Source organism: Antennarius striatus, chromosome 1, assembly GCF_040054535.1.
Source record: "Antennarius striatus isolate MH-2024 chromosome 1, ASM4005453v1, whole genome shotgun sequence".
In the NCBI taxonomy this organism is placed as follows: domain Eukaryota; kingdom Metazoa; phylum Chordata; class Actinopteri; order Lophiiformes; family Antennariidae; genus Antennarius; species Antennarius striatus.
In genome coordinates, this window is record NC_090776.1 from 30,825,513 (window position 1) to 30,839,085 (window position 13,573).

General features: G+C 40.2%; 1 protein-coding gene across 3 annotated transcripts in view; it reads right to left on the reverse strand.

Annotated features, from left to right (window-relative positions):
* The window catches only part of smyd3 (SET and MYND domain containing 3), a 59,778-nt gene that overhangs the window by 34,433 nt on the left and 11,772 nt on the right, over nucleotides 1–13,573 (reverse strand). For all 3 annotated transcript variants that reach the window (XM_068319996.1, XM_068319976.1, XM_068319986.1), the window contains exons 2-5: nucleotides 12,704–12,767; nucleotides 12,523–12,630; nucleotides 12,108–12,165; nucleotides 11,780–11,928 (exon numbers count right to left, since the gene is read on the reverse strand). In XM_068319996.1, coding sequence (XP_068176097.1) covers nucleotides 11,780–11,928; nucleotides 12,108–12,165; nucleotides 12,523–12,630; nucleotides 12,704–12,767 — 379 coding nt within the window. The remainder of the gene's footprint in view (nucleotides 1–11,779; nucleotides 11,929–12,107; nucleotides 12,166–12,522; nucleotides 12,631–12,703; nucleotides 12,768–13,573) is intronic.

Consider the following 13,573-nt stretch of genomic DNA (forward strand, 5'->3'; position numbering starts at 1 on the left):
CACAAAAGCCACAGCCGGCCAATTCAGAGTACAAACACAACAGTGGAGGGGTGTCTAACTGCCAATAAAGAATCGTCAGAAACAATATTCACATATCTATCAAGGTGATTGTTCAGCTGATTATGTAAATGTTTACACATGGGTTTACATATTTTATAAACTAATTTTTATTACTGTTTGACCTTCTGTCAAAATCCTGTTAACTCATCATTTGGATAGAAATTACTGTCTCACTACTAGTTCAAAATGTGATTCTCTTTTTGTTAACAGGAATCAACTGAGTGAAACAATGACAATAATACGGTGTACGTGTCCATGTGAGCGTATCTGCATCAACAGTTTTATGCTACTAATTAGCTGCTGATGTGTAACACAAGAAAGCCTAGCATGGATGCCCTTTAAAAAAGGAGAAAGAGCAGAAACCACAACAACAATGTGGAGCTCTCATCTCTTCAGCCAATGCAGGAGACAATTAAATGTATATAAAACACAAGTAGACACACATTTATTCTCTGTTCTCCAACTCAAAAATAATCCTTTACATAATGAGGTGCAGCAAATAGGCGTTGTTAAGATCCAAATTCTGTAAACACATTTGCACTTTAAAAGATGACAACAACACAAAAGTCGTAAACACGTGACGAATCCTTGAAAGTTGGAAAGGTGTGTCACTGTCCCTGACACGAACTGGGGAATTAGCATTTGGACGTGGTTTAAAAAGAGGAGACTGGGAGAGGAAGATGAGAGACAGATGAGAGGGAAAAAAGACAGAATGAACCCTGGGGAACCTAATTTATATTCAGAATATAAATAAAAGGATTGATGGTTAAGCATTCTTCAGCTGGATACTTCACAGGCTTCTATGTCTTTGTTTCTCAAGACAGCCTTCACGGAAGCTTTACCTAACTTTTTAATGAACCACAGGCAAAGACAGGAGAGCAGGCAGACGGGCCAGCAGGTGGATGACGACACCCTGAAACAAACTATAGCACCTGAACGTGGACACCTTTGTTGCTGAAACTGATTCAATAATGCACATTTCTTTTCAGCATTTATGAGACTGATGCTGTGTTTTGACCTCGGAAGGAACAATGAAAAAATCTATAAATTCAAATTACCAGCATTTATTTTTGCCCAAGGATACAAAAACCATGACTATAAACATGACAAATCGGTATTATCTGTACTTGAAGATAAGATTATCTGCAAGAAATCCAGTACAATAAAATGGCAGATGTTTATGTCCTCATCAAGTAGAGATGGACTGACGGCCAAACGCAGCTCAGATTGTTAACTGCCACATAGCATTTGAGCACTGCCAGACAAAATATTCTTAGCACAGAATTTACATAAATATATTAAGGTGGAACAAACGGACTAGACACCTTCTCAATCATTCTTTGTCATCATAGTCAGAATATGCTTGATTGCTTTAAACCGCAAAGAAGGAAGCATTAGAAACAGTTAGTGCCAGTATCATATACAGCAAGAACGTGGAGCCATCGTGGACGAGAGAGTTTAGGGCCCCATGAAATCACTGAAATCTTTCATTTATGCTAGATGAACAAGTAGAAACATGCAAAGCATTCCATTCCACCCGCAGTCCATTAAATGCAAATACCAATTCATAAGAGAGGATGAGGAAGTTTCATCAAAGAAGGAAACTGTTAAACTCAACATCCCAACTTAAGTAGATATACATTAGGAACCGAAAGCGCATATAGTGTAGTGATTTTCAAAAATGATAATGCACCACAGCTGACAAGAATGTAAAAAGTCAAAAAGCAATAAGTACATCCTGCTTCAAAGCGGTGGTGTATTCTCGCTGTCAGTGTTCGTGTGTTTGTTTGTTTGTTCGATTTGTTTTCCGTCCGTTAGTATGTCCACCAAATATCTTCACAAGCGTTGCAGGTAGAAAGATGAAGCAGAAAGCACATGACTCAGGCAGCAAAGGGGACGACAATGAGATGATGACTTTGACCTTGAGAAACTACATCAAGGTCAAATTTCAGCTTTTGTACACTCAGGAACCGGATTACATAGAAAGACAAAGGAGACGGCCAGTGTGAGTAAGACCATAGATCAAAGCTAGTGCTTTGACCAATTCCAGTAGGTCAGGCTAAACTTTTGAATTCAGGGGTGTCGCGAGCTTTTGCTCTGTGACTGCATTGGTTCTAGTTTTACAATTGTAAAACATCCAGAAAGGATTTCTGCCACAAACCTTTTCAGGTACTGTTAATCTATGGATTTAAATGAGCAAGAGGTTTAGAAGGCTCCAGTTTTTCTTTCAAAAAACAAGGCTTAAATGGTGCTATCAATGGCAGGCTGGCCATCTGGAGCACCTGAACTTTTCCTGGTGGGTTAATCCGACTGATATGAAAAGATTAAAAAAAACATCCCATGCCGTGTGATTTCACTTTTTCTGGCCATCTGGAATCAGAGAGGTGTATGTTGGTGTGTCTGGCAGCCATTTAAATTTATTACATTTAATGATTCCATCTTTGTGCCAAATCCAGATTTGCAGCATGGCTGTTGAAAATGTACACAACAAGTAAATTTGGATCCCATGCTTCTGGTGTTTCTCATTGAATACAGGCAGTTACAAAGAAATTACCTGTACGTGAGTTGTCTCTTTTTACTGTGGTGCTTGTTAATCGCATATCTGACAATTTTTTTTAAAAATAAATAAGATGATATAAAATCCAAAATGACTTCAAAATTCATCTTTCCAGTATATGAGAAAATATGGAAATGGGAAAAAGTAGAAATAACACGCACCATTTCAGCTCTAAGGGATTCACGTCTCAAAGCTGAAGAATTAGTTCACCCTTTTTAAGCTGTGGTCCACCGCTGCGATGAACTGGAGACTCATCCAGGGTACACCCCATCTCTTGCCCGTAGTCAGTTGGGATAGGCCCCAGTGTAACCTTTGACCCCTTTTCCAGATAAACTGCTGAACACGGCAATCATAATTATCGATTCACACTAAAAGATGAACGAGTTGTGCTCCAGAATTAAATGTAGGACTGGAGCAACAAACACACTTCAGTCATGGTGGGGAATAATGAAGGCACAGGCAGGATCAGATTCTGGGAACATGGGTTTATATTTACAGTATAAGCTTTTGTGGAACTATCATGCTTTCACATTTTTAAGAGACACTTGAGCAAAAGAGGCAGCTAATCCAATTTCCAACAGAAAACCAATGTGCTGCCTGCTTTGATTGCAAACAAATAAATTGAATGAGGTGCTAATTACGTAAATCATGATGCAGCTTCACTGATGACATGACAAGTGATGCTTAATTTCTTTTGTTTGCTACCTCGATGTCAGGCTCAAGTCAAAAAGTGGAAGGCATGCCAAAATTAAGGGCAATGTTAAAAAAGGAATTAAGATTGGGCCTTGATGCACTACTTAATTCATGAAGGCAGAAGTCTCTATGTACCCACATATGGTCTTACATGGTCATAATGATAACACTACGCTTGATACAACAACCATCTTCAAATTCAATCACAGAATTGAGTAGTTTCAGAATCTTGTTCAGTGTTAGGAGGAAGGTTATAAACTCTTTCCCCCCAACAGGACACAATCGTTCCCGGGTCAGAGTGTCAGCGTGAAATACAAACTAGTGAGATAACTATTTTAGCCATCACCCTTTCAGGAACGTCCCTCAAAAGGACATTCAGGAAATTAGACAAAATACACAAACACTTCAGTACGTTATCAGCTTCCATCCCTGTCCCCATTCCTCTGAACCACCAAAGAGCAGTAATTACTGTAAATGTTGGAGTGACAGAGGAGAGAGCGCTGAGAGAGAGAGCGAGGAAGGATAAAGGAGACGACGGAGATAGTGGCTGTCGCAGCTGGAGCCAAAAGCTGTTCATTAAGCCGCCCCTACCCCCACACAACACACATTAGACGATACAAACACACATACTTTCCTATCTCCTCCAACATATTGCTGTTGGAGTTAAATTACTACATGCATATTTGTGTAAAGATGATTAAAATTTTGGTTACTGCTGCCACCGCCTCTTATTTTCTCACTCCATTCACCCTCTCCATGTCTCCTTTCTCATCTCCCGATCCCTTTTGATTGTTTCCATCTCTTTCACTACATTTCTCACTCTGCCTTCCTCCTCCCTTCTCTTCTCCTTTCCACAACTCCAGCAATTTCTTGTGCTTTCTGTCCTCCTCCCTTTCTAACCCCCCCCCTCTTCCAAGCCCACACACATGCAGCCAATCTAAGTCAATTTAACAAATGTTTTTTATCCTCTCTTCTATTGTAATGTCCATGACTGCATTTATGATGGACTTAGTCATTACACTCAGCGGTGTGTGTGTGTCTGTGATTTTGTAAATTCCAAGCTAATTAGTTAGCGCCCATGGCACTGCCAAATACAATGGTGGACCCATGGACATATTGGAGAGATAAGGTTGAACATACTAACATATAAACACAAGGATTATTGTAAAGATTTCACTTCACACACTCGCAAAAACAAGCACAAACTAATGGGAACTTGTTCATGTAGGAAGGAAAATTAAGTTAGCTAATTCATTTTGACTTGGCTTTCCCCTCTTTCAGTCATTTATTCAGTGAGAAAAATTTGATTTACTTCTGCATATTTTTTTCTCACAAGTTTGGAGAGAAATACCTTTTCCATTGGTTAAGGTGTGAAGGGTTTCTGGATTCCATTTAGCTGCTCAACAGATGGGAAATGAATATAAAGGAAAGCCATGAGAATAAATTACTCCTACACACAAACAATAAGTTACACTCACACATATCTCTACAGACAATTACACCAATACAGAGATGAAATACATACACAAAAACTATACTAACAAAACAAGGCAGTCAGAGACGGCAACATCCCGCAACACCCCTGAATTCAAAATTGTGCCCTGACCTACTTTCATAGATCAAAGCATTAGCTTTGCACGTGTTTACCAAGAGCCCCAGTTAAAGACTCACACTGAGCAGTAAGTACAGCTACTTCACAGCTTTTATTGAGCATAGTGTGTTCACCCTGTTCCAATTTGTCATCGATTCATTCTCCCTGATTACATTTATTTTTATTCTTACTTCTCTCATTCCCTGTACTCCATCATTCCTCCCTCCATTTTGCCAATATTGTAACTTTTTTCTTCTTTAAGAATCTCTCCATCTGTATGTTATTATTCCTTCCGGTCTTCTCCCCCACTCTCTTCTTTGCCACTATATTATGGTTTCTCCTATTTTCCAATCTTCCAAATATCAAACTGTTCTTCCTGCAACACTTTCGGACACTGTCATGAAACTAACTCTTGCAGAAACTTTTCTTTCATTCCTTTCCTTCTCCTCTACCCCCCCCCAAAAAAACTGAAATTCTCAAAACACTGCATGTGGAATGTTTTGCGGAGTAGTAGTGAACGGTATTGGAGATCTTCTCCACTAAACAAATAAATGCAGAGATGAGTGGAAAGGAAAAGAAAAAGGGGTGGAAAGGAAAAGAGCGAAGATTGAAAGGAAGAGGTTGATGTTGGCTCATGGCAGCGACATGAACATTCAGTTCAGAGGCAACAGCTCTGCTTGAGTTTATCGTGATCACAAACAGTATATGATCTGTTACCACCGTATTTTATGACTTCAAATAAATAGCACCATTATTCCAAATCTTCGCTTCAAACATGAACATTGAAAGATCATTTATTTCATTTTCTTATTACACTGCCTGTAGTTCTCTAACATGGATTACACTCCAACCAAGAAAACATTTATTTCCTTTTTTTTGCCATTTTGACTGAAGCAAAAATATTCCCAAAGCATGAAAAAGCATTCCCTGTAGGATGTCTGTCCCATTGGGGGAGCAGTTTGACCCATTCGTTGTTGGGCGTTTCCACTTGTGTCACCAATGCCACTCTGCGCACACGTGTGTTTTGAAATAACACATCTAGTCAGAGGAACACGACATATTGTAATTGCTGTATATTTTTTGGGAAAACTCTTAATCAAATTATCCAACATCAGCAAATCAAATATTTGAGAATTTTTAAAAAAAGGTCTACATACCAGGTTTATTTTAAATGACATTTTTGATACATAGACATGCCCTGATATCTCCCCAGCTTCTAATATAGCATCCTAATCACATTGCTTTGTTAGTAAAAGTACATTTTCTTTTCCTGTCAATACAGATTATCAGATTGAATGTAACCAATAAATAAAGTATCTTGTGCTCTCAAGATTGCAATTATTTATAGTGCTTTGGAGTTGTAATGCTGGGATCGACCTGTTATAGTAGGCCCATGAGTTGTCCTTCAAAAGCCATTAATAACTCTGGGTCAAAAAGCTGCAGTTTAAGAGAATTGTCCAAGAACCAACTAGAGGATACGGTCAAGAGGAAAAATAATAAAAACCATAATATAGATGAATAATATATTATAATAAATAATATATATATATATATATATATATACAGTATATCAGTGTGTACATATACCGATCAGCCATAGCACAACCCCTGCCAAAAGTGATGGAATCAGCAGTGTCGGAGGATGTTCATTCTACTGTATTGATTCATTTTGTAGAAAAAAAGTAGATCATACACTTAGGTCAATTCAAATTTCTGACTTTGCGAAACGCTAAAAGAAATCAAGACAGAAAAATGTGGTAGCAGTTTCTTTTATAGACCAAGTAGAGGGAAAAATTATGGAATCATTCAATTCTGAGGAAATAATTATGGAATTACCCAGTAATTTTTATTCCCAGAACAACACCTGCATTAGATTAGATCTGCTCTTTAGTCTGCAGTTAAAAAGGAGTGATCATACCTTGGAGAGCTGTTGCACCAAGTGGACTGACATGAATCATGCAAGATGTCAAACAAACAAAGGAAACAAAGGAGAGGATTATCAAACTTCTTAAAGAGGGTAAATTGTCACGCAGTGTTGTAAGAGATGATTGTTCACAATCAGCTGTGTCTAAAGGATGGATCAAGTACAAACAACATGGAAGGGTTGTTAAAAGCATAGTTGTAGATCAAGGAAGACATCATAGCATTAAGACAAAACTTAAAGCAATATGTCTGAAAACAGAAAATGCACAGCAAAACAAAGGAGGAACTTTTAAGTCCTGTGAGTTGCAATGTGGGGCCTCCACAGATTACACTTGTGTGTCCAGCACATCCCACAGATGCTCGATTGGAGAACTGGGTAATTTGGATGCCAACTCAATAACTCCATATCATGTTCAGGAACCATTTGTGAATTTCTGCTTTGTGAAAACAATGACGGAGTGCCTCAGCCCACTGAAGGAAGCCACTGCCATCAACGAGTACTATTTATGTGACAAGTGTACATGGTCTGCAACAACACCTATGTAGGTGGTGCATGTGAAAGTAACACCCACATAGGAGACAGATCCAAGGTCTCTGAGCAGAACATTCTCCAAAACATCTCACTTTTCTCCACAGACTTACATTTTTGCCATAGTCCAAGTGGTGCCAGGTGTTCCCCATGGAAATAATAAAGGTGATTCATCAGGTGAAGACACAGTCTTCCATTGCTTCGTGGTCCAGTTGTGATGCTCACATGCCCAGAGCTGCAGTTTCAGCAGTGGACATGAGTCATCATGGGCATCCTGGTCTGCAGCTATGCAGCATACGCAACAAACTGCAATGCAATGTGTACTCATGCCTTTTTATCAGGAATTTCAGGTACAGAATCTTGTCTGTTGGATCGCACGACACACACACACACACACACACACACACACACACACACACACACACTTACTGCATGTATACACATACTCTAGAGGGGAAGTTGCTTCAGGGAAGCAATAAAATGTGCCATGGCCAGATCTCATCTGTCACTGCTTATTGCACCACCGCAGACACACACAGGCAGAGGTAACACAACAGAGTGGAACCTAATGCAGGCTCACATCCCACTGCAGTCTATCTGTATCACAGAGCTGCACACACTCACACACACACACACACACACACACACACACACACACACACACACACACACACACACACACACACACACACATACACACACTGCAATGCCCGTACTGACATAAGTAGAAGCCCCCCTCCCCCCCCGGGTGTATTAAGAGCAGTAATGATGCTGGGGTATTACTTCATTGTATGTTAGTGTGCATGCCGGAATGTGTTTGTGCAACACCATTAGCACACCGTGATGGGAGTATCCATTAGCATAACAAATGGTTTTTTGCACAGAACACTCCACTAACAAAGACAAGCTTCTCTGACACACACACACACACACACACACACACACACACACACACACACACACACACACACACACACACACACACACAGAAATGTGTTTCCATCACTCTTGGGGACATTACATAGACTTGCAGTGCACACTAACCACAACCACTACTTGCCGAACCCCAACCCACGACCAGACGTAGAAGGTATGAACATACAAGAACAGACGGCCAAAGAACCGACAGATAAAGGGACAGTTAAATCACAGGAGGGCACGTGAGAGAAAAACACAATGCAAATTTAAAAAACGTAATAGAGGATAAACACTGAGAAAAAAAGAAATGAAGGATTTCACCACTCCTACACAACATCCATACAGGATCCTGTCTGTGTAATCACAGCGCCCCCTATTGATAGGCTATGAAACATCCGTCTAAGAATGGTCCAACCTCTCACAGGTGGAGGCGGTTTTGTTTCGCTTTAACTTGCTACACATTTGAGTTGTGTCTCTTTCAATACTACCCCAGTAAGAGTGATGTACAACATCCATGATCCTTTCTGTTGATATTTTGTTGTTTATTCTAAATACTACTTTTAGTTTTACTGAATGCACATTGGTTAAAAACGTTCTTCCAATCAATTCCAGAAGTTTTGCTCGTCATACGATTTTTTTGTTGTTCTTCAATCTCCCTGTGGAACACCTGTCCTGGGTTCTGGCTTCTTCAGCTTCCTTCCACCTCCAAAAACATACAGTTTAGGTGAACTGATCGACTCCAAACTGTCCATATGTGTGAGAGTGAGTGGTAATTTGTCTTTCATGTGTGATGAGCTGGCTTGTTATCCAGGGTGTTCCCCGCCTTTTGCCCATAGCTGACTGCGATATGCTCCAGATAAGTGGCTGTAAATAAGGCTTTTGCGATCATCTCATCTACAGGAAAACAGATGGACAACACATACTGTACACAAAATGTTTTTTATGACATGTGGGGCACAAACACATTCATGTAGAGCCAGGGAAAAGAAGAGTGGAAGCTGGCACCATCAGTCTACCAGTCGAATCCTAAGCTGCAACTCATAAAAGAGAAAAAGAATAAGGAAATTGTAATTTTTGCACATCAGTACTCACAAGATCTTTATATAATGTAATTCACTTATAAGCTCTCATCAAAACACGTGCTTATTTTATGATACATCTAGATGTTCCAATGATTTAATCGCCAATAGTCCCGTTTCAAAGGAAACAGGAGCTCACAAAAAAGTTTCAAATGGCAGCAACATCAGCAACTAACAAGTATCGACTGTATATTCAAATGTATGCACACACCAACAATAGAGGGTTTCAGGCAAAAAAAAGACATTGTTATGCGGCACAAATATAAGACTGCATTTATGCTTCCTCAGGGTGTTCCAGCATCACAAAATAGATGCCTCCAGTGTAAAAAACTGATTTACAGCTCAGCTATAACGGCACATGAGATGAAATAGTCTTATTATAGGATCATCACAACACGGATGATGAGGTATAAATTATCATACCATGTCAAGACTTCATTATGCTCCCAAATAACATAAGAGATGTAAAAATGTCGTGTGACCAGTTACGAAGATGGAATGACTCCCATGGGGGATATACAACCTACAGCAGGAAAGGGAGGCCTGCTCAGAAATGGCCCGCTCCCCCCGACACCACTGTCACTAAAACCGACTTTCAAATTCACAAAAAGTTTTCTCACATACGTAACAGCCTCCTGTCAGCATTCACGCCTGTGACAGGAGAGCTCTGAATGCTTGTATCATTGCACCGAGGGCATAGCCAGACTGCAGTGACTTCATCTTAATTATGTTGTGCTCCAGAGGGTCATGAAGGTCACCCAGGGGATAACTGGCTCCCCTCCCCTATCTGGAAGAACAGTTCTTGGTGCATCAAGAAAGCAGTGAACATCACAAGGGACACATCACATTGTGGTTACAGCCTGTTTTACCCCCTGACATCAGGATGACTGGACAGGGCAATAAAAACAGAACCAGCAGACTGAAGAACATCTTCTATGCAATTGCTGTAAATCTGTTGAACACTGCCCAACTCCTCTAAAATATGTGCATACAGTTATACATGTATCACTCCAGTATTCAAATATGACACAACCAAATGTTTATGTGCAATTTATATACATTATCAATACTGTGTATCATTCCAGACTGTGAACAAGCATTAGTGAATGTGTGACAGCGCTCATTTCACTGTAGAACACAATCATGACAACAAAAGTGATTCGTGTAACAAATATACAATATGTCAAATTAATGGTGGACTTTTTGTGGGTACATGATGGGTACCAGTCTGATACCAGCCAGCTATGAACAAAAACACACCTCTCAGATACGTTATGATGGGTAAGGTTAGCCCTAAAGCAACAAGGCTCAATTGTTTGAAGAGCAAAGAAGTGACGCTCATTGTGTGTGTGTGTGTGTGTGTGTGTGTGTGTGTGTGTGTGTGTGTGTGTGTGTGTGTGTGTGTGTGTGTGTGTGTGTGTGTGTGTGTGTGTGTAATGATAAATCAAATGCCTTTCTGACCATGGATTACTGCATGATGACTGTTATTACTGACAGTGAAGTGACAGGGAACCAATTACGGCTCCAGTGAGTCCATGCTGTGGTTCCAAGGTCCTTGAAGCACATTTCTGGGGATTTGCTCATCAGCCCTTGTAGAGACTCTATTTGATCTAAGGAGCCTCCAATTGAACCAACACTAAACCTGGAACTTACTATGGATATGTACAACAAACCAATTTGAAGGGTTAGTTTCGTTGTGAATTCAAAGTGATTTACGATTCGTCCATACGAATGAGAGATCGTGGATAACGCAGGAGCTAAGCTAACACAAAGTAATGAAACATGGGATTTTTACCGGTAAGTTTTTCTCTTGTATTCTTGTGTGTGTGTGTGTGTGTGTGTGTGTGTGTGTGTGTGTGTGTGTGTGTGTGTGTGTGTGTGTGTGTGTGTGTGTGTGTGTGTGTGTGTGTGTGTGTATGTGTGTGTGTGTGTGTGTGTGTGTGTGTGTGTGTGTGTGTATGTGTGTGTGTGTATGTGTGTGTGTGTGTGTATGTGTGTGTGTATGTGTGTGTGTGTGTGTGTGTGTGTGTATGTGTGTGTGTGTGTGTGTGTGTGTGTGTATGTGTGTGTGTGTGTGTGTGTGTGTGTGTGTGTGTGTGTGTGTGCACGCAAAATTCATAGTGGAACTCAAACACCTTGGCTGCATTAACCTTAAAACAGGGGCGTTACGAGCTAACAGAGAACAGCTTTACAGCAGTATTTACATTAAAATGTCAGTGAAGGCAGCTGGTGTGATTTAAACAAACGTTACAGACACCAAGTGCAGCTGGGGATGCTTCAACCAATAAATTGTGTTTTGTCTGTCATACTGTGTACAGTATGTGTGCAAACATTCGTAGCCAATACGGTACCACAGTGCTTCTGCCTGTATACTTCACACAAATCAAAAATGTAAACATTTATATTGCATTCAAACGTATTCAACCCACCTTTGCAATAAGGCTGAGGGGTTCTCTACAGGATGGTGGCAGAGCTGAGGCTCGCGATAAATCTGGGATCTCCCGTTGAAGGTAAAGTTCCAGCATGGATGCCAGCTGACTCAGACCCTGTTTCTTCTGCTCAGACACAGAACTCAGGTCTGTAAGTTATCAAATGAAAAAAGTCACATGTGTGAGTTGCTGTCAGACAGAGAAAAAGACTCATCTCTGAATGTTCCTAGTATCTAGAAGGAGCTGAAATATGGTTTAGAAGTCAGCCTTTTAATTATCTACTGCACTGGCATAAGACTCACGCACATCACACACACTCAAGACTTACGAGATTCATGTTCATCCAAAGTGTAGAGCTCCTCACTGTTGTTTGTAGACGGACATAACTAGAAGGAAAAGGAAGACGTTCTGCTGTTGTCACACCTTTAATGTCTCGTTACCTGAAATTTTTGTTGCCACTGCTCTTGAAAAGGTGCATTTCTCAGTCACTAAGTACCTTTGCTTTATGCCTTGCTGATATTGTAATAGTAATGGTTCACAAGAGAACCGTGCTCCTCTTGCTTCCCTAAAGCAAGAGGAGCACTTTTAATCATTTAGTGGAGGTAAAAGCCATCTTGAAAAAAACTGTTATAGGTTTTCATATCATAACAGCAAGTCATGTGACAAATGAAATAGCAAATGAGAAACAGAGACTAAAATAGTTATTCTGATTCCAACTGTGAGGAACTCCAGAAATAACATACCAAGGCAAAGATGAGTCTCGCAGCCAGACGGACTGAGTCAGTGGGAACTCTGGGTAGAAGGCTTTGCAGACATTTACACTCTCTCTTATGGACAGACCATGCTCCTCTCTGAGGAAGGAAAAAGACATCAACAAACTGACATATAAATACACACATGTTCATGGATGCCTACACACCACACCTGACAAGTAGCATTGCAGTAGTGAGCCATCTTGCATTGGGAACATCGCAACAAGTTCTCACGTCTAGACAAAAAAGAGAAATATTTTAATTAGTTCTGCACAGATGCCACTACAGTATTAAAGAAAAACAATTCAAAGGTATATTGTTTGATGAAAAAAAAACCTGATGACAATTAGCAGATAGTCGCAGAATGCAGAATCACATTTAGTACCACAACAGTGAAGACATTTCCCCCAGGAACTAGTGCTTTGTTTAAAAGATGGCAATATTTTTTTCTTATTTCCTCTTCCCCCAAGTGGTCAAAATGCTTTTTTTTTAATGGCCCATTTAAATGACACAGAAGACATGGTGAAATCAGGAGCATGTGAGCTGACTGATTAAAGCCAGTCATGTTGGATGGTGCATTTAGCTGAGTCAGTGGAGGAAGTCGCTGTGTCATCATATCTTCTCCCTTGCTATCTCACATTAACTGTCTGATTTTCGAGCTGTCCTCTCAACTGTAAAGGCCGAAAAACACCTGAAAAATGACATAATAATGATATTAATAATAATAATGATAAAAACCTCATTTTACAGAGGGTTCCTAGGTTTCAGTGGGGCACATTTACCAGATGATTGTTCTGCGTATTAAGTTTGGTTTCATCTTGTGGGACATGGTCAGATTGAAAGTGTGGAAAGACTAGAAGCACAAAATGTTTAGTATACTGTATTTGCCGTTGAGCTCCAAAGATTTGTCTGCAATACTAATGCATTAGTGCATCTTTGCATCAGAGTCTGGGTTAGCAGAAGTGTTTGAGGCCAGTTAGCCCATCTCACTGCAGTCAGAAGTCAAACTGAACAGGTTTTATTGCTGCAAGAGAGGAAGTGC